This window comes from Astatotilapia calliptera, chromosome 4 (genome assembly GCF_900246225.1).
Source record: "Astatotilapia calliptera chromosome 4, fAstCal1.2, whole genome shotgun sequence".
In the NCBI taxonomy this organism is placed as follows: domain Eukaryota; kingdom Metazoa; phylum Chordata; class Actinopteri; order Cichliformes; family Cichlidae; genus Astatotilapia; species Astatotilapia calliptera.
The window spans coordinates 10,911,666-10,931,211 of record NC_039305.1 but is presented as its reverse complement, the minus strand read 5'-3'; the positions used below and the strand labels follow the sequence as shown (position 1 = coordinate 10,931,211).

At 39.7% G+C, this 19,546-nt stretch overlaps 1 protein-coding gene and 1 long non-coding RNA gene across 3 annotated transcripts in view; both read left to right on the top strand.

Moving 5' to 3' along the window:
* Positions 1-9,433, top strand: part of col5a3a (collagen, type V, alpha 3a) — a 46,375-nt gene extending 36,942 nt beyond the window's left edge. For both annotated transcript variants that reach the window (XM_026164624.1, XM_026164623.1), the window contains 20 exons: positions 534-587; positions 2,164-2,217; positions 2,345-2,398; positions 2,508-2,615; positions 2,723-2,776; positions 2,879-2,932; positions 3,085-3,138; positions 3,256-3,309; positions 3,405-3,512; positions 3,627-3,680; positions 3,803-3,856; positions 3,945-4,052; positions 4,138-4,191; positions 4,622-4,657; positions 5,114-5,167; positions 5,260-5,560; positions 5,779-5,891; positions 6,018-6,086; positions 6,830-7,063; positions 7,296-9,433. In XM_026164624.1, coding sequence (XP_026020409.1) covers positions 534-587; positions 2,164-2,217; positions 2,345-2,398; positions 2,508-2,615; positions 2,723-2,776; positions 2,879-2,932; positions 3,085-3,138; positions 3,256-3,309; positions 3,405-3,512; positions 3,627-3,680; positions 3,803-3,856; positions 3,945-4,052; positions 4,138-4,191; positions 4,622-4,657; positions 5,114-5,167; positions 5,260-5,560; positions 5,779-5,891; positions 6,018-6,086; positions 6,830-7,063; positions 7,296-7,442 — 1,818 coding nt within the window. In that variant the 3' untranslated portion in view covers positions 7,443-9,433. The remainder of the gene's footprint in view (positions 1-533; positions 588-2,163; positions 2,218-2,344; positions 2,399-2,507; positions 2,616-2,722; positions 2,777-2,878; positions 2,933-3,084; positions 3,139-3,255; positions 3,310-3,404; positions 3,513-3,626; positions 3,681-3,802; positions 3,857-3,944; positions 4,053-4,137; positions 4,192-4,621; positions 4,658-5,113; positions 5,168-5,259; positions 5,561-5,778; positions 5,892-6,017; positions 6,087-6,829; positions 7,064-7,295) is intronic.
* Positions 9,434-17,198: 7,765 nt separating this feature from the next.
* Positions 17,199-17,870, top strand: LOC113020005 (uncharacterized). Its single transcript, XR_003272131.1, has 2 exons — positions 17,199-17,361; positions 17,459-17,870. It is a non-coding gene; the product is annotated as an uncharacterized LOC113020005 (long non-coding RNA).
* The last annotated feature ends 1,676 nt before the right edge of the window (positions 17,871-19,546 follow it).

Below are 19,546 nucleotides of genomic sequence, written 5' to 3'. Positions count from 1 at the left end.
CCTCTGCCACATAGTCTCTCTCTGGGCAGATTGTCTGTCTTTCTGTTTCAGTGTCTTTGCAACACAAGGTTCCCTCCAAGACTTCAGAGTGATTCAGAGCGCGGCTCAGCATCTACTCAACTGAAACTGAAGCCGAGCACATTTAGGATTAATTGCTTGGCGCTCTCTTGAGCAACACAGAAGAGTCAAATCACATGCTGTCCCTGGTTTGAAGAATATGGTCTTGCACATCACAGGATAGATGTTTCTTATTAATAAGAGAGAATATGAGAGAGGATGTTTGGGGAATTTGAGAATGAATCGGAGCCTGTGTCATACTGAGGATAACTGTCTGACCTGTGTGGATGTCTTCACCGTGTCACTACGATAGCAATCATAGATACTTAGTTCCATTTCATAAACAATTCAACATGGACTTTAATTTAAAAGCACTAGCTAATGCACTACTTACATTCAGTTACATTCAGCTGCATTTCTGTTGTTATTATTATCGTTATAATTTTTAGTTAAACATGTCATTTCTGTCTTCACAGGGGCCTCCAGGACAGCCGGGTCCACGCGGTCCTCAAGGGCCAATTGGGGGAGAGGTAGTTTTTTCATTTTTTAAAATATCTTTTTTAATTACATACCTAGATATAAATACTGCACTATTATACTACATTTATTACAAAGGTAGTTTCAATAAACATAAAGAAAGAGACAACTATACATGTACAAAAAGTTCCATCACTTGCCCATAGTCTTGAAAAATCTCAAAGCACTCATTGTGGAGCATGATCTAAATTCATTTTTATTTCATCTAAACTGATTTTAATGTCAGAGGCATTTTCTCCTGAAAGTTGAAATCTTTTTTGGCTACAAAATTCTCTGATAGATTTTTGTTCAGGACTTAGTCTTAATGTTTATAAAGCTGTTCATGTGCATGCAAAACATGGACTGGAAAATGCACAAAGTGAAGAAACAAGTGTTAAATTAGTTAAAACAATAAATGCACCAGCACAGTTTGCTTGATTTAGTAATGCTAATCAGCATAATCAGTATTACCAGATATTCTAATTTGCCTCTCGTGATGAATAGATGTGCATAACTTTTCATAATTACTCTGCCATGATCCTGTAACTTTTCAGATCATTTTCAGAGCTTTGAAAATATTTATTCTTTGTTCTTGATCTGGTCTTTAGGAAAATTAGTCATTAAGATTTCATTAGCATTTTTGTCATTTAATACATTTTAAAAGTAGAAAGTCTGTAAATACTGAAGTAACACACACCTTGTGCAAGCATTAAAATAACAGATACACAGTACTATCAAAAATACCAATGTAATAGCTCGTGCGGTGAAATACAAAGCACAATGCTTTGTATTTTCCAGCCCTTCATCTATACAGTCTCTTTTCAGCACTTCCTTCCACGCTGCCTTTGAAACTTGAATTATTAAATAGAATTAGGATATAATCCCTGGGAGAGAGTTATATTTACTGCTCTATGAATCATTAAGAAGTATTAGACTATTATCCTTGAGAGGCAGTTATATTTACCTCTAGTAATGGCCGTCCCTCTACAGCCTCTCATGCCAGTCAATTATTTAGCAGCAAGTTGCAGAAAGCATATGAGCCACACTTTTGCTTCATCACAGGAAGCTTGGAAATACAGCGGTGCAGAGGTGGTTGGATCCATAAATGGACCGGTACATGGAATAGTGGGAAAGAGTGAAATGGGGGTGAGACAGCATGTGAGGAAAGCAGTTGACAGCAGGAGTTCAGTAGTAGTGCGTGGCTGTATTCAACTCCCAGGCTTGTGCACTCTACCAAAAACATGTTTTTTTCTGGGTTTGTCTCTAGACACAGGGCAAAGTACACTGACATATGTGTGTGCATAATAACATACTTGCACAAACAAACAAACCAAGTGATAGAAAGAGAGGAAATAGAATATCCACCCTCTGTGATTTAGACAATATCCACACAGCAAATCTGACAGTATTTTCTTGTGTTGTGAAAACTCTGTTCCAGTTTCTGCCTTCTGTGGGAAAACTGCTGACAAACAAACACAAAATACTGCAGAATGCTGCAAAAATTGATTTTCAAAAATCAGATGAATATTTGAAACTCACTCTTGTTTTATGATGCTGCAGTTCAAGCTGTTCTCTCTCCTCCTGCCACAGGGCCCACCTGGAATGCCTGGTGGAGTCGGACAGCCTGGACTTGTTGGAGAGAAGGTCAGCGTTTCCCATTAGTAAAGACACGTGTGTGCATATGCACATACAGTAGAATAGTAGTGGTTTGTGTGTGTGTAAACGTGAACTTGTGTGTATAGAGTGTTATCAATTTTTCCCTCACCATCAGGGTGATGATGGAGAAGCTGGAGACCCTGGACCAGCTGGAGAGCCTGGCATTGCTGTGAGTCACATTACCTTTATGCCATCTTCTGGTCTTTTTAAGTTCATTTTATCTTTCCTTAGGCTCCTTAACCTTTCAAGGATTGTCATTACATTTGCTGGTGTCTCAGGGTCCCAAAGGCGATGTCGGAGAAAAGGGGGATTCTGGTCCTCCCGGTGCAGCTGGCCCCCCTGGGCCCAGAGGAACACCAGGAGAAGACGGACCCAAAGGCAACCTTGTTAGTCTCTGCAGATCAGTGACATTTTATTGCTTTCTTGCTATTAGGCCGGCTAGTCCTTTAGTGCCACATATGATGCTTTTTTAACTCACTGCTTTTGCCTGTAGGGTCCTATTGGATTCCCTGGAGATGCAGGGCCCCCTGGTGAGCTTGGTGTCAAGGTCAGAGCTAATGTTTCTATTTACTGTCGTATTCTGTTTTTTTTTTTTTGTTGTTGTTGATTTTTTTTAGTCTCTATTCTTACATTACATTGATTTGTTCAGGGAGTCGATGGTGCATCAGGACCTAAAGGAGATAGTGGAGATCCCGGCAAAGCAGTAAACAGCAATGTTTCTTTTAACATTCATTTTTTATAAGATTAATTGAAATCTTGTTCATTTGTTGACACAGTGACATTAAGTAAAGGTTGCCAGTTTCTTTCCAACTGATGGGAATTTCTTTTTCTTTTTTTCCCCTCTTATTTCTGCAGGGACCGCCAGGGGCTTCAGGAGAGCCTGGTCCTCCAGGACCACCTGGAAGGAGGGTAATCGTAGTTTACAGTATATATATTGTATATATATTTTTTTGCATGTATAGGTATATGAAGTGTTTATTTGCAGATAATACTCATGCTCATGCCATTCTCTGCTGTTTTTTTCAGGGCCATGTCGGTGCTGCAGGAAAAGAAGGAAAGCAAGGCATGAAGGGAGCTAAGGTAAGCTCAAAAAACAGTGATCTCTCTGAAGAATCCTTTTTTGATCTATTTTGCTATTGATGCCTTGCTCTTGCATCTGTCTCCTGGCTCTGTAGGGGACAAGTGGACCCCCGGGATCAGTGGGGAAGACAGGCCCAGTGGGACCCCAAGGACAGCCAGGAAGGTCTGGTCCAGAAGGGTTTCGAGGCATTCCAGGTCCAGCGGTATGTATATGGATGCAAAATTGTATTTTTATTCAAAGGTGGCATAATATTAGGAAACTGAAATTGACTTTGAATACCATACACATTGATATTTTGTGTGTGTGTTTTTTGCAGGGTGAACCAGGATTAAATGGACCGCTAGGGCAGACTGGACCACCAGGACCAATAGTAGGATTCTTATATGTGGCTAATATTTGAATCGGTTTTCATAAAATAATGAAAACAGAAAAAATTATATTTTGTACACTCTACATTACTGATGTAAATAATACATTTGACTGTGTAAACAGGGGCCACCAGGACTCCCAGGATTAAGAGGAGATCCTGGTAGCAAGGGCGATAAAGTGAGTGTTTAGCTTTCGACAGAGAGGCCGTTTTGCACCAGTCTAAATATAATGACACAGTGATGATGAACCATGTCTCTATTTGCAGGGTCATGGTGGGCTGATTGGTCTAATTGGCCCCCCGGGAGAACCAGGTGAGAAAGGAGACAGAGGCCTGCCAGGAAACCAGGGTGCACAAGGATCCAAAGGAGATGAGGTATATATGGTTGCAGCAAGGAACACCAATACATGCAGAACGTCAGTCTACAAACAAGATATGATAAATCTTTGCTTATATCCAGGGTATGAATGGTCCTCCTGGACCCACTGGCCCACCAGGACCACCTGGACTCGCAGTAAGTGTTACACAGCAGCCCTTAAGACAGTGTCCTCTTTTTCATCTACTGCATACATGTATAAATAATCGTTTTGAGTGGCCATACATGGTGGATCCTTAGATTTTGCTAAGGCCAAAACATTAGTATTTGCATGAGCATTTGTATGCAGCTATGTCAGTAAATTTTGTCTTGTTTATACTTTTTCGTAAAATAATTTGTACAAATGTAAAACACACCTCAACAAGCTTGAAATGCATAAATAATAAATAATAACTTATTATGACCCAACATAGCAGCTGGCTTGCAGATTATTGTTGCTATTGAGAAGGTGCCTGATTAGTATTTTGCAGTGCTTTCTTGAGTAATTAGATCATTTTCTAATCTTTAATAGCTGCTAAAAATTTATGTATGTTTTTAATACTAACATACTCATCATCTCCTCTCTTAGGGTGCAGCTGGCCAGAAAGGATCTAAGGGAGAAACGGTGAGCTAAGTAATTTCTCTTATTTATACATTGCTCTTCCTGTGTTCACACCTCTGCTTCGTAAGCAGCTGCTGGGAACATATGCTGGGGAAGAGAGAGAAAGTACCTTTGTTGGCTTAAATGTACCATGCTTCATAATCATAATACTCTGCTGTGTTTACGGCATGTCTTTGGAACTAAAAGCCTGCTGTACAGCCATGCTTGCCTTGTGTCTGATTTTTCCATTTTTCCATTTTAATAGGATTTGGCTCTGGTTTGTGTGATGTTATGAAAACTAGTATAGTGTGTCTTGAGAGTGAAGGCTTTGACCACAGCGTGCTGATGCACACAGCTGGATAATCCTTTAAAGCGGCATCCATATCTGGCCGGATAATGTCAGAATTTAGCCTAGAGGCCCTAGAGAGGCTACAGGTGAGACGTGATTGACATAAAGTTTTGTCCCCTTCTATTTCCCAGGGTGTCATTGGTCCCAGAGGAGATCCGGGTCCTGCTGGTCCCCCAGGACCTCCAGTGAGTACCTGCAATAATCCACTTTGTGACCTCAGTTCTGGTTTTATCCTCTTTCTTTTTATTTGACCCCTTTTTGACTCTGCTTCCCTTAGGGACTGCCTGCAACAATCATTGAGCCCCTTCCTATCATGGAAGGCAGGCGGAAGAGAAGAAGGCACTCGGAACGGACAAGAAGAGCAGCCCCACCTAGGGATGACAATATAGAATTGGACATGGAGGAGCCCCTCCAAGGAGACCAGCCTCTGGAGGAAGTTGAAGGAATGGAAGAAGTGTTTGCCACGCTGTCTTCTATGAAAAACGAAGTGGAGCTCATGAGACGGCCTCTTGGATCCTTTGAGAGCCCTGCTCGGACATGCAAAGAGCTCATGATGGTTCAACCGAAATACAAAGATGGTTAGCAAGAAATATGCTTAGTAATTAATGCTTCTTTCACCACTTGCTGCCAACAAATATTTAATCAGAGATCTACTTCAAAGAAAAGTGATGTGCATCTTCTTTAACCCTCACCCTTTTAAGTCAAGAGGCTGCTCACCATTTTGTTACCTTAGTTGTTTTCATTATATCAGCATTTGGTGTAATTGATTGATGCCATTATTCTGTGGGTTTTGCAGGTGACTACTGGATAGATCCTAACCAGGGGTGTAACAGAGACTCCATCAAGGTGTTCTGTAATTTCACTGCTGATGGACAGACCTGTCTCTTCCCTGACAAAAAGGCGGAGATGGTGAGTCTCCAGTCTCTTGATAGAAGTCTTTGAAATGCACAAATCAGACAACAAATTGCTCACTATATCCCTCGATCCTTATAATTTTGCACTACAAACAGTACTTGTGTTCTTCTTTGTATCTAGGTGAAATTAGCAGCATGGAACAAAGAGAAACCAGGAAGCTGGTACAGCCAATTCAGGAGAGGCAAGCAGGTACAACAAAAATAAACATATTATTAAACCTAACCAACCCCACCTCCTAGCATTAATCTCAAGTAGTTCCAAACGCCTGGCAGTTCTTTTCAGGTAAACTACTTATCCGAGCTGCTGTTGGGTAATTTACCTGAGTGATACTAATGTTTAGGATTATGTTCATGTGATTCTGTAGATGTACGTTTGTGTGTCCATCCAAGTGCACCTGGTTGCAAACATATTTTTGTGCTTCTCTGTAAATCTCTTTACTGTGTAATTTTATAATAATTTAGTAGATCACATGCAATGACATAGCTAATATGATATTGCCAGCCTTTGATTTCAGCAGTCAGAATGACTCACACAGTCACTGGCAGCTGTGTCTCATTGACTAGTATTCGTGGTCTCTCATGTGCACCTATTTAGAGGTCTCATAACCCTCTCAGATAATCACAGAGCTGCCAGTTGTAATTCACTGACTCATTCACACCAGGTCATTGGAATAGATTATTTTTTTCCTTCCCTTAATTCCATTGCTTTCTAATTTTCCTTCACTGTCATTTTCACCCTTGCACATGTAAATGCCTTCATTATAATTTGAAACTATTTAATAACAAGTTATTTTTTCCTAATCTCAGTGAGGTGCAGCCTTATTGTTGGGGTGAAAGTGGAGGGTTCCGTGTACTCTGTGAGATTTGAGTGATGTTTTGAACATTTTTTTTGCTTAGCTTGAACACTAATACCTGTGTATCTGTGGCATTCAGTTCTCCTACAATGACAGAGATGGGAACCCTGTTCATGTAGTTCAGCTGACCTTCCTGAAACTACTAAGTGCCACGGCCAAGCAGTCCTTCACTTATAACTGCCAGAACTCAGCAGGCTGGTTTGACAGCACTTCCCTCTCCTACCAGCATGCCCTCCGCTTCCGGGGGAGCAACGATGAGGAGCTGACACAAGCCAAAAGCCCTTTCATCAATGCAGTGCATGATGGATGCCAGGTCAGTACAGTGACAGTGCCAGGGAAAGGGACTAGCTGCACAAATGGGAATTAACCTTAATGAAGCTAATGTGTTTGTCAATTGTGTTGCTGTTGTCGGCTAGTGTTTGATTCAGTACATGGGTGACTACCAAATCAGTGACTTGAATTAGGATTAAGAGGAAAGTGGAGAGAGGTAGTAGTCGATTTAAACCGAGCAAATTCCATTAATTGCTTTCATTCTTCTCTTTCAGCTTCGCAAAGGTCAGGAAAAGACTGTCTTAGAGATTGACTCCCCCTCAGCAGAATTACTTCCTATTATAGATGTTGCTCCGGCAGACTTTGGCGGCAGCAACCAGAAGTTTGGATTCCAAGTTGGAAAAGTATGCTTCAATGGTTAACGCTTTGGCAACAACAAACCCATACATAGGCCTGCGCAGCAAGTTTTCAGCAAGAGAAACTAGGCTTTAACTGCTGCCCCAAACAATATTTATTATGTTATGATCCTGTATGTGGTGGGTTTTATTTAAGACTCTTCAACAGCCAATGACATGGTTTCTATGGCTTTCCAGCAGCGGGAATAATAGTAAGAAAGAAGATATGCAACAATGAGAACAAAGCACGTTTACCAAAGGGAATTATTTCAGTTAAATATATTTAATTTGTTCTTGTGTCTTTGTTTTTTTCCTCATTGTTTCACTATGCTGTAAATGATCCTCTTGAATTTCAAGGACTATGCCACTTGACCATGACCACTTTCACAAACAAGATGGATCTCTCCAATCACACAAAGGAATAGTCTGTATTTTACTGGTAATGGTCACTTGAGTGGTGCTTCGTATCTAATGTTTAACAAAGACTGAGACTGAAAAAAGTCAGAGATGTTGCCATTCTTGCATGCTTGGATTTTACTCTAAAGCCAATTGCATAGCAGTTGTGAACTAGCCTTGCATATTAATTACACAGAAGCACTATAATTAATTTCTTGTGTGCTGGAATGATAAATTATCCTTTTTACCCTTCAACTGCAGTTTGCTCAGTGAATTGCCTTGATTTGTATTCATTTGGTGTAGCTAGTTATTGAACTCGACACTTACTTGAACAAATAAGGTTGTTTCCTTGATTGGACTGCTTTTTGAGCCCATGTTTCTACAGACCAGAGTAGTGTGTAAGTCATCGTAATATTGTCCCTACTGTGGTATACTGTATACTTGCTGTGGCATACCTCAATACCTGGATTGAGGTAAGGCACAAATTGAGAATATGCTGTTTAAATGCTCTCTAGTCTGAACTGCAGTCCTTCAAACCACAAGACATTTCAAGCTTCTCTTAAAGGCTTTTAGAATTGCTGACACAACCTGTTTTCATTTTTCTGCCCTGCTCAGAGGTTTTTGTTTCTCTGTATTGTTCATATCTTGCTATCTGAACAAAGTGCATTGCTGTTCACTTGGAACAATTTGCTCTTCAGTGGTGCTAAATACGATTTTGTTATTTTTGTGTCACTATGTTGTTTGTTTGTATCTTTGGGCAGGATTATAGGACTAGAGAGTGAGAGGGTTACTGCTCTTTCAGCAGCATGAACCATCCTCAGAGGATGGGGACTAGTCTCCTGTTTTTTGCACATCTTCTGGCCAATTTCACAGGGCCTGTAAGAGGAGGTTAGGAACAATTCAGAACACTTAGGCTTTAAATGGAAAAACCAGCTTTAAACCAAATTTATATTTTGCTATTACAGTTAGATAGCAGCTTAATAGCCCCTAAAGTAGAAATTATAACATCAAAACTGGAGTTAATAATGTTGCAGAAGTAGATCCATCATACATTTTCCGTGGAGATTTTTTTTTTCAAAATCCTTTTTATTGTAGAGCTATGCATCAGAGATTGTCACGTCTCAGTAAAATTACCATGGGTGCACTTGTAGTGTCACAAGTGTAATTCCATTATTCACTGTCTGTGGAGCAGCTCTGGGATTTCGCTTTAGATAATGTTATTACTACAGTCTGTCTCTGTACGTTGGCTTAAACAGTCTTCTTTGAATTAACAAATGGAGCTGTGAAATATTACAGAAGTTAGATTTCTGTGCAAGTTTTATTAGTTTTTCCTTTAGCAAGTTACATTTTTTTAATCCTCCAAATACCTCCTGTAACATAATTAGTTGACTAATTGTATCTAGCATGTTTAATTTGCTCTGTTTTTTTTTCCTAACATTTATACAGTGCCATCATTAACGCCTCTCCTCCTGTCCCATCATGCACTGCCCCTCCTATGTATAGTGTTTGTTGTACTAATTTTATATACTGTACAGAACTTTATGAGCAATAGCCTGTTGTGTGAATGAAAAACGAATGCATTTGTCAAACGTTGGTGTCCAAATAAAAACAAACAAAAATAATTCAGATTTTTTTTTATTTGTTTGTTTATTTAGTTTTGTTTTCCTCTCCCAACCTGGCAAGCAGGTTAGAACAACGGCCATGATTACATGTCACTGTCTGCAATGACTGGTCAAAGTTTAATACATAAGACATGCTCTTCAATACAAACTAGTTCTGCAACATTCGCCTAACAAGCATTCAGTCAGAATCCTCACAGAGAAGATGCAATCTACTCTGATGTGTTCTCCAGTTCATTTATTTCAATTAGCGCTCTTTTGGTTCTCAAGAGGGAAGGTGGAGATCAGACAGAAAGGGAATGATGAAACAGTGGATAGCAGGAATAAGAGACGGGGTCAGTAAAGAAATAGACGATAAGCTGTGGAAATGTAATCATTTCTGTTAGAAAAGGGAGAGCTGTGAAAATGACTATTTATGTGAAATAGACTCAAATGATTAGTAAATTCTCACAGAATCATTCCAATACACAGCACTCACATATACACACACTCTAAAGCCCATTCTGTTGCTCACATTAGAGTACAAGTTTCTCATCCCCTTTGGGACCATTGTTCAAGGTTAGCATCAATGGCAGAATAAAGGTTACCATGTTTTTCTCCTTTCTGCTCTCTTCCACTCAATTGAATTTTAACCACACTAAGCTCTTGACCACGAAAGGTCATCTGTTGCCACTATCTCAGAATAATGATCAAGCAAAAGAGCAATGTGACTGTCAATATGGTATTTCCACAGTACTGTGCCCTTTTCTTTTGTCCACATTCCATCTTAGGGCCCACCACTCCTGTGACATTGTTTCCAAAATTTTGTTTCTGCTGTGTGCTAAGCCTTTGTTAGTGCTGTGCACAAATACCATCTCTGCTGATAGATGATAATGTTTCTGACATGCTGATATAGCCAAATAAATCCTCATAATTGCGATGTCAAATATGACAATCATTTGGAAACCACTGTGGTGTGTTTTTTACCATCACACACAGATGCACAGAGCATTGAGAGGAGCTCTTCATCCGACTGATCTGGGAGCTCAGCTCTGTGAAAGCCTGTGAGAATACCATGGAATTGCTCTTTCGTGTCAGGAAAATGGCATTTTAAGCATGCAGATATGAACATACCCAATACAAAGAGTGGTGCTTAAAACTGTGGATGGGAAAACAACGTACCATGAAATACGGATTTTCTATTTCTTTTCAGACGTGTTTCATATTACCAATATCAAATTAAAAAAAAATACAATGCAAGATATAATGTTGAAAAGAAAGGTAAAACTGTATGTAAGCAATTGTTTTCTACAATTATAATTCTGCATAAGATTAGCAAACAAAAAAAACTAAAACAAAAACGAATTTATCTTTTTTTTTTTTTTTCATATTGCTGACCATTGTTATACTGCTAAATGTTATACTGCTAAAGGCGCAATTTCCACAAGATGGTACAGTGGTGTTTTGTTTTTTAATTACGTTTGCACTCTAATGAAAAACCCTTATCCGTGTGATGCACAATATATCACCTTGTAAGCTTTGGTCTTGGCTAGCTTTGCATTGCATCTACTCCATGAACAATCTGATAAGACCTATGAATGGTTGGAGCTGGTACAAATGAGTTGACCCAGGTTTACATTTGTAACGCAGCTGCAAAATTCTTACATACCACATACTGGGAAAAAGAACATGATGGCATCTCCTGAACTATCCTTTTTGTCTCTGTTCTCTCTTATCTCGCTCCCTGTGGCTGCTACTCTCTTGCGCAGTGTCTCATTATTCTGGAGCTGAAAATGTTAGATATTTTTCTATTGTTTGTTGTTGGACTGTCTGGTCGTCCCGCTTTCTCCCTCTAGTTTTCCCTTCCCTCAGCTCCTCTCCTGTGACATTGATTCTAACTAAGCTGAACGTGTCACAAAGTCACAGTGAGAAATGAACAAATTAAACAGATGTTACGATTAATTAGAGAGAGTCAGTGGAAACATTTACATTTCTGGGAGAACGGGGACATATCCTTGGTCTCAATGCGTCCAGCCAAATGCGGATGTTGTGTCACAGTAGATAACAGCAGACATTATTTTCCAACCCACTGATGTGTGTGCACGTGTGCATGCTGCTCTCAGTTTAGCATCTTGTACTGTACATTTGGTGGGGAATAACTTGGATCATTTCAAGCACGAGCATGGTCCTTCATGCATAGGCTTGGATGTGTGTGTCTGTGTGGGCATGTAAAAATCATGAGCATTTGCCGCTGAGCAGGGGTTCTCTTATTAGCGTGCATGCAGGCACCTCGCCTGCCAGGTCCCATCCACAGCTCCTTTATCTCATGAAGGGTTGGGGGAATCATTTCCACGGATGCCTTTTCCGTCAAGCGCTTATCAACAAAGCTAACATTAGTAAAGCAGTTTGAAAAAATGACTTGAAGGCGAGGGAGGGAAACAGAAATCCCTGGGCGAGTGGACAAACAGCTCAGTGATGATTCGGAAGCCCAAGGCCCTGTGTGTCTGAGAGTGTCAGATGATTATCTGGCAGACAGAGAGCCCAGATTTAAACACACAGCTTGAGAACACCCCCGCCACCTCCAGCACACACATCCTATTCGTAATTTTCCGTCTGCTGCAACTCTCAGCACCACCACGGCTAAATCCGCAAGCACTGCTACCGCCATGCCAGCCTCACTTAAGTTAACTTAGTCCTAAGTAAAAGGAAGACAACTTTTTTTGCTGGTCTTTCCTGACAGCCAAAGTAATCAGTGTGTCTTACTTACCAGATTGGGTGAAAGACAGAATGAGAGGTAGAGCAATGCAGAAAATCAGAAAGATGGGAGAAAAAGAGAGTGGTAGTCATTCACTAGACAGGCAAGAGTTGGATGAATTACTCAGAGCAATTTGAACATGAACAGATGTTCATAAATTCAAGGCAGACAGTGTTAATGAACAAACTTAGCCCTGATCAGAAAGACATGAGGAATAATCAGAGGGGGCTTGTATTCAGCTATGTTTCACATGCATGTGTGCTTCTGACTTGTTAGTGAGCAAGAGTAAGTGAGAGAGTGGTAGCAGCATTACCCCATCGCTCAATACAAAATGATTTTTTGCCATAACTCAGACAAGGCTGTGAGCAAAAGAGCGAAAAGGAAAGACAGAGACCGAATGATTCAGCTCTGAGAACACATTGGCTCAGACTTCAGTTGAAAAGCGAGGGAAACAAATTGTTTCCATTCACCTCAGTGAGTCCTGTCTCCTGTCTGTGGACCTGAATGCAAAGAAATCCTCCACCTCTTACTCAGTCACACCCCTTCCATCTTTCCCCCTCCTTTCCCTCTGTCTTCACTTCACTCACTGAGTGATCAATGCATCAGTAGTGGCACTAACAAGGTTGTTATTCTATCAGAGAGAATCAGAAGTGGCAGCATTTCATGGGCACCTGGACACTTTTCATAAATCTTGCAAAGCAGAAGTGAACTGCAAAGACAAAATACTCTGCTTGAAGTGTGCGGGTGCTAAACGCCATTCAATGGTAGGAAATAACATTTTCCCTGTTGGTTGTATAAACCTGCCAGTGGAATGTAATCTATATATTTATACCAGCTTATATTTATACTACCTAAATGGATAAGTCCAAGTAATCAATACTCTTTCTAGAAAGATAAACTGCATCATTTGCTCCTGGCTTGACAGCGCAACTGACAGCATTTGAATTATGCTTTCATGTGTTTAACAGTAATGAGTACAATTGGGCCTGACTTTGTCGCTCTTTAATAATTTAGAACTAACTGGAGACATGAAGCAATATTCTCAGACTACAATTGGGAATTAGTCTTCTTCCAGGCACTGTTTTTTTTACCCGTCTGTCTTACTCACTTACTCTGATTCCCTCTTTTCGCTACATAATCGAACACTAACGCTTAAAAGCCCCATGCTGTCTTTACTGTGCATACGAATGGAGTGTGTTGTTGGCTTTGGTTGCTACAGTGGGAATTCTTTGGTGCAAAAGCATCCAGGAAAAGTTGATAATGAATAGCATTTCTTTTTTTGGTGACAGAATCAGTGTCTGTTATAAATTACACTTTGCAATCTAAAGAAATCCATGAAGAATTCCAGCTTTTCGACAAAGTCTTCTGTAAATTCAACCCCTCAAACATTAGGTTATTTTTTATTTCATTACACATAGATAAAGGTTCCTGTCTTTGTTACTGATAAGTCCTGACCTGTTTCTCTGGGATATAGCTGACAAAGACATAGCAAACAGGCCAATGTTCAAATAAAAAACTCATGCTGGTGTTTCGCTTTCTTTCACTTTTTCTCGTATGAATGGAGCACAGACAGAGGTCTTTAGTTAAACCCCCAGCTCTCTATTCATTTCCTCCAGGGCACACCAAACAGAGGTTTCTAGTTACAGTAACTCTCAAATGTCTGCTTGTTTCAGCATCTGATGAAAATGCAATGATGTTTTGATTGAATTCATTGCCTCCTGAATAAACCTACTCTTCTAATGCACAATGCTTCAATTTGAATTCTAATGAAGATCCAGGCTTCATTTATGCTCTGCGTACGGTATATCTTCTTTTTTATGTGCAAGTACAAGTATTACAGTCATGATGTAGACTGAATGTATCCTTGTGATATAGAGACTTTTGATGTGTTTCTTTGCTGCTGCAGTACTAATGAGAGACTAGGGGTTTCAGGGTTTCAGGTGCTGGTGCGCTGAGAGAGGAGGTGAGTGACAGGGCTCATGAATAGTGATGGCCGACAGCTGCTCATTAACCAAGAGACTGTCTGTCAGCCAGCAGACTGGAAAAGCAGCCCTTCCTCTATGTTTACACACACATTTGCACATAAACACACCAATATGAAAATACACACACATATGTGCAATCCTATGGGGATTTGGTGAACAACATGAGCACCACACAGACATCCACACAGTTCATATCCCCTTCATCTGGATCCCTTGTGCCTGCTGTCGAGTGGAGGCCAATCATGCCTTTCCCTCTGACAGCATGAGCACCGTGTGCTATTACCTGTATGCACCTACCACTCCCACTGGGGCAAGACCCTTGCTGAATATGGAAAAACCTTCTAGATGTAAATTCTGAATGAGGTCCAGAGTGCAAAAGGCACAAAAGATTACAGCTAAGGCAGAACAAGTGACATTCAGTACTTTTTATGCTGTTGTTATGAGGAATTGTGTGCTACCTCCAGAGTCTGTCTCTTTCATTTTAACAACTTAAAGTAAAAGTTCCAAAGAAAGGTGACCTAGATATTGGACATACATTCATGTTTCATTACATTTCTAATGGTGACATGCTGTTCTTCCAAATAATTCAGTCTTAAACATGTAATAATCTGAAACTGGAGCTCCTTGAAATCAGAAGGCAAACCCAGGAGGATACTGAAAGCATTATGTGATATATTACATGGCATGTCAAAAGTTAAGTAAGCTTTTTCATTTTCTTCTTTTAAAACAACATATCCCATTTCTGAAAGCTGTCAAGACATAAAAAATGAACACTTTTAAAAGAAAGTTTCTTTTTCTTCTTTCCTCACAGTTTCTTTAGCTTACTTGGTGGGAAAAAGAAATGCAGAGGGCAGCTGCTGATATTGTTTCTCTGTTCGGACAAAGCCAGAAGGCAAAAATCTGTCAAAAGCCTTACTACTAACTTTCTATCTATCAAAAAGTAAATAGCAAAACAGCTAAATAAGACACAGTCTTAAATCAGAGTTCCTGTCTCTGGATGTTCGCTTAACATTCATTACTACAATCAAAGATAGCAAAAGGCCCTGAGACCTCAGTGACACAGAAGTGAATGCTGAAGTTATTTATTAAGCATGACAAAATTATTAGAAATATAAAATAAATATTAACATCCACTGCCCTAATTCCACCCCTATCTATATATGTGTGGAGGTGTCCGTGTGCTGCAGCTTTTGTAATTATATTAGTTCCCAGAAACCATCCATTCACCCAAAATGCTAGTTCCTCCTCTTATTGTACAGGAGCTATAGCTGAATGATGACATCATTACTCAATGAGCACCACCCCACCCACACGGTCTCACTTCCAGAGTACTTCCAAGCCCATTATTCACCCGTCTCTATTCACCCAGTCACTTAAGCCCCTGTCACCATTTCATTCCTGGCCCTAATTCAAGCTTTTGTATCTCAACCATTCTTATAAACTAATTTGTGCATGTATAATAGTGTAGTCTTTGATCTTAGATATGCATGGCTTGCTTTCACACTCTGTGAGCTCTGAGGATTTATAGTGGAAATCATGGAATTATTGTTTGTGTGGAAGTCAGTTGTTTACTCAGCCATTGCATAACTTTGTGTAATACGTGGCGTATGTTTGAAGCTTGACTGAGCTGATGCTTGATGTGTGAAAAACAAATATGGTGTGAAATGTGTTGATTTCAGTGCACTGATCCCTGTTTTGAACTTATTTTATTGGCACTGTCAGCTAAGACAATTAAACTCAACAAGCATGAAATGCTACCTGTCCTGGTAGAAAGGTGAAAAGAAATTACAACTACAAATAATCTGTCATTTAGAAAAATATGGGCCATGGAGTACTGGAAATGTATTATCTAATCAGTATTAGAGCTCTAAAAAGAACAAAAACAAAACTGACTATGCATAATAGTTGTGAAATTCAGTTAAAGCATTATTGACTAGATTGTATGATCAAATGAAAAGATGTCAGTAATATGTAAGGGGTGCTAATTCCTGCTGAAACCTCAGACAAACACATCACAAAAAACAGTTTAGTGAAAGCTTCAAACACAGTGCTCATTAAGTGAATGATTATAAAAGAAAATAAAAGAAGTCAATACATATTTTTCAGCCATCAAATGCCACTAGCATTAAATCTCAGATGTGCCGAGAGAGAGAACTTCAATGGTGTACATGTTGCTCTCTCTTTCATTTGGATAGCTATGCTCACAGTAACTGGCAACAGGACACACGCTGGACTCAAATGCTTTCAAAGGACTTGGCAGTTACAGTCTACTTAGAACCATGTTCAAAAACAGGTTTTTTCAAAGAACAGACAGGCGGATAAAGGACAAAATCACAAGAGCTAAGACAATCATAATGTAACAGGTAAACTAATGTAGGCTACAGACATTTTGGCAGAACTGCACAGAAATAACAGAGATTATCTGGCAATGAAAACATCTGGATTGGGCATTATGTTTCATAATTGTTTAGATTCATTCACATTTCATACACTGTGTTGCAATATAACTAGATATACTATAATAATATAATATTTGAAAAGTTTTGAATATTACAATTAGTCTACACTCAATAACCTAGAACCACAAAATAATGACATTTTTATACTGATCCACTTGAGGGTAACGGGGTGGGCTGCAGCCTAGCTGTCATGGTGTGTAAAGTTGAGTTACCCTCTGGAAAGGTCTCCAGTCTATCACAGCACTAACAAAGAGACAGATAACTGTTCACACCTATAGCCAATTTACAATAACCCATTAACCTAGCATGCACATGGTTAGATCATGGGTGATAGCCAGCAAATGTAGGGAGAATTCATGCAGGGAGAACACGCAAACTCCACAAAGCATGACCCCAGTTGACCAGATTCAAGTCCAGGACTGTCTTGTGGTGAAGCTACAGTGCTAACAACTGCGCAACTGTTCTACCCTAAAATTAAATTTCAAAAGCTAGAATCTCAGCTTTAAGTATTCAGATCTTTAATTTAGTGGAAATTCATTTTGCAGCACTTAAAGCTTCCCAGAGACTCAGCTGGCTTTACAAATTGTCATGGTCCGGGTGTGTGCCAGTGTGTCTCCCTCCGAGCCGGCGTCTCCACCCCTGGGAGGGGCCTCAGTGTTTTTGCTGATCGTTGACATCTGTGGGTAATTAGCCGGGGGACTCATAAGGCCAGCGTTCTCAATCTCTCTTCGCCAGATTCTCTGCTAAACATCAGTCAGTGCAGGCCACCACCATAATTTCCTTACGTGTTTTTTTGTGAATCACCTTTGCTTCACTGTATGTTTGTTTTTTGTGCGCCTCCCTTTTTCAGCTACACCTAACTGTTAAACCCCTGGCGAAGAGCTTCTACTTGGATGCTGGACTTTCTGGCAGTCCCTCAGGCTACCACCAAAACTACCTACCTGCCTCTCTGCCTCCACGCCAGGAGTTTTTGGATTTACACACCCGGATTACTCCCCCTCCATGTCATCTCCGACCTCCGTTGGCAAGTACACAGTACGAAGGAGGATTTTGAGCCAAACAACATATTCATATGCCTCCTTATCTATGTTTTGAACATTTGCATTCTGTTACAGTGACCCCGACCTTTTCCTGGACCTTTTGTGACTTGCTTTCCAGTCCAATCCCCGGACCCGGACCAGATCATTATTTAGTTAACGTCTACGCTCACCTTTTGTTTATGAATATTTTGTGTGCACATTAAACATTATTCTTAAAATATATTTACGAGCTGTTCGGCGTCTTGCGTTTGAGTCCTGTCACTCGTCTGAAACGGTCCCGGCCGTAACACAAATGCGTATTAATCACATTCATCTTTAACGGATCATGCCGAGCTTTTCAGACAAGAATAGAACCATCTATAAACTGTCCACAGATGTTCAATGGGGTTTTAATGTGAACTGTGGCTTGGTTAATTACCAAAAGTTAGAGATTTGTCCCTAAAGTCACTAAAGTATTACTTTATCTGTATGTTGTAGCTGTGTTTTCAGGTTATGTACACTCTGGAGCAAGTTTTCTTCAAGGACATTTTTGTATTTTTCTACATTTATTCTCCTTTATTAAGGTAATGTAATGTTATTAGCAGTGCTCTAAAAGATCAGTTTCTAACTGGCTAGACCAAAGAATATTTCTCTCCATGCTCTCTGAGTTTGTTTTAGGAACTTCCAGCGGTTTGTCATATGCTTTCAACTCAGGGTGGCTTCTTTCTGCTTTGTCATAAAGGCCTGGTTTACTGAAGTGGATGGTATTTATGAAGTCCTTTAAGAGAGATCAGTGGATTCTTGGTCATCTCTCTGGCCACCTCCAGCCATGCTGGTTTTAAAACTGCTCCCCTCTCATAATTATTGAGTGCTCTTTGATTCTAGGAGCACATCTGATATCTCTGCGTTACTGTGTTGAGCCAGGACCAACTTTGCGACTGATCAGTTGCTGTGTTTTAACCTAGTTATAAAATAATAAAAAGCCACTTTTTCCCATTCAGAAGGAACCAAATCATAAACTTTAAAAAGATTTTCTTTAATAGTTTTCTTGTAGTAGAAAATTTGAGGGCAAATATAACTGCCTTATTCAGGATTAATTGTGGCCAAATCATTCATTTTGTCTCGGTTAGACTCGCTTAGGTGCTCTTGATTATTAATTAGCAAAGATATCTAAAATTATGTTTTTACTTTGACATTTCCCCTGGTGAATGGCTGAATACCATTCACCAGGGGAAATAAGAATTTTATTCATTTACATTTTTATAACACAATCAAGTTTTTTATAAGAGCTGTGAATATTTTCTTACACTAGTGTGCATTTTGTGTTGAGAATCACTCTTACCTGGCCATCATGATGCTTTCACTCAGTTCTAATAATCATGCATCAATGATAGAATAAATTAATTGACTTTGAAAGGTTATTTGTGACACATACTACGTTACTCTACTTTCATGACTAATTCTTTTCTTTGTCCAAATGTCTCATGTTTATGCTTAGTACACACAAAACAGTACAGAAACTAAGTTGCATATACATTAATATTCAATTTCTGATCAAATAATGTATCTGCTGAACACTTCTTTAGATCTTTTGAGTAATTAGTACCTGCTTTCCGTGAGAGAGAAACTGCAAAAGACTGCTTAGTCCAATTTCAGTTTTATACTAAACATCTATTTAGATGGAAAACATTTTAAAATCACTTTCTCTGTATTCTTACAGCCCAAAGATTCAAAGCTGAGGAACAATAAGGGAGTAAGCTATAGATGACCATGCATGCAGCTGTATGCCAAGTTAAAATACTCTGATGGAATGCTCCTTTTGTTTGTAATCGATTGAGAGAGAAAGGCATCCACTGTGTAATTGTAGCCTCATTTGATCTCAAATAAACCATGCTGTCCTACACAAGGGAGAGAGCAGG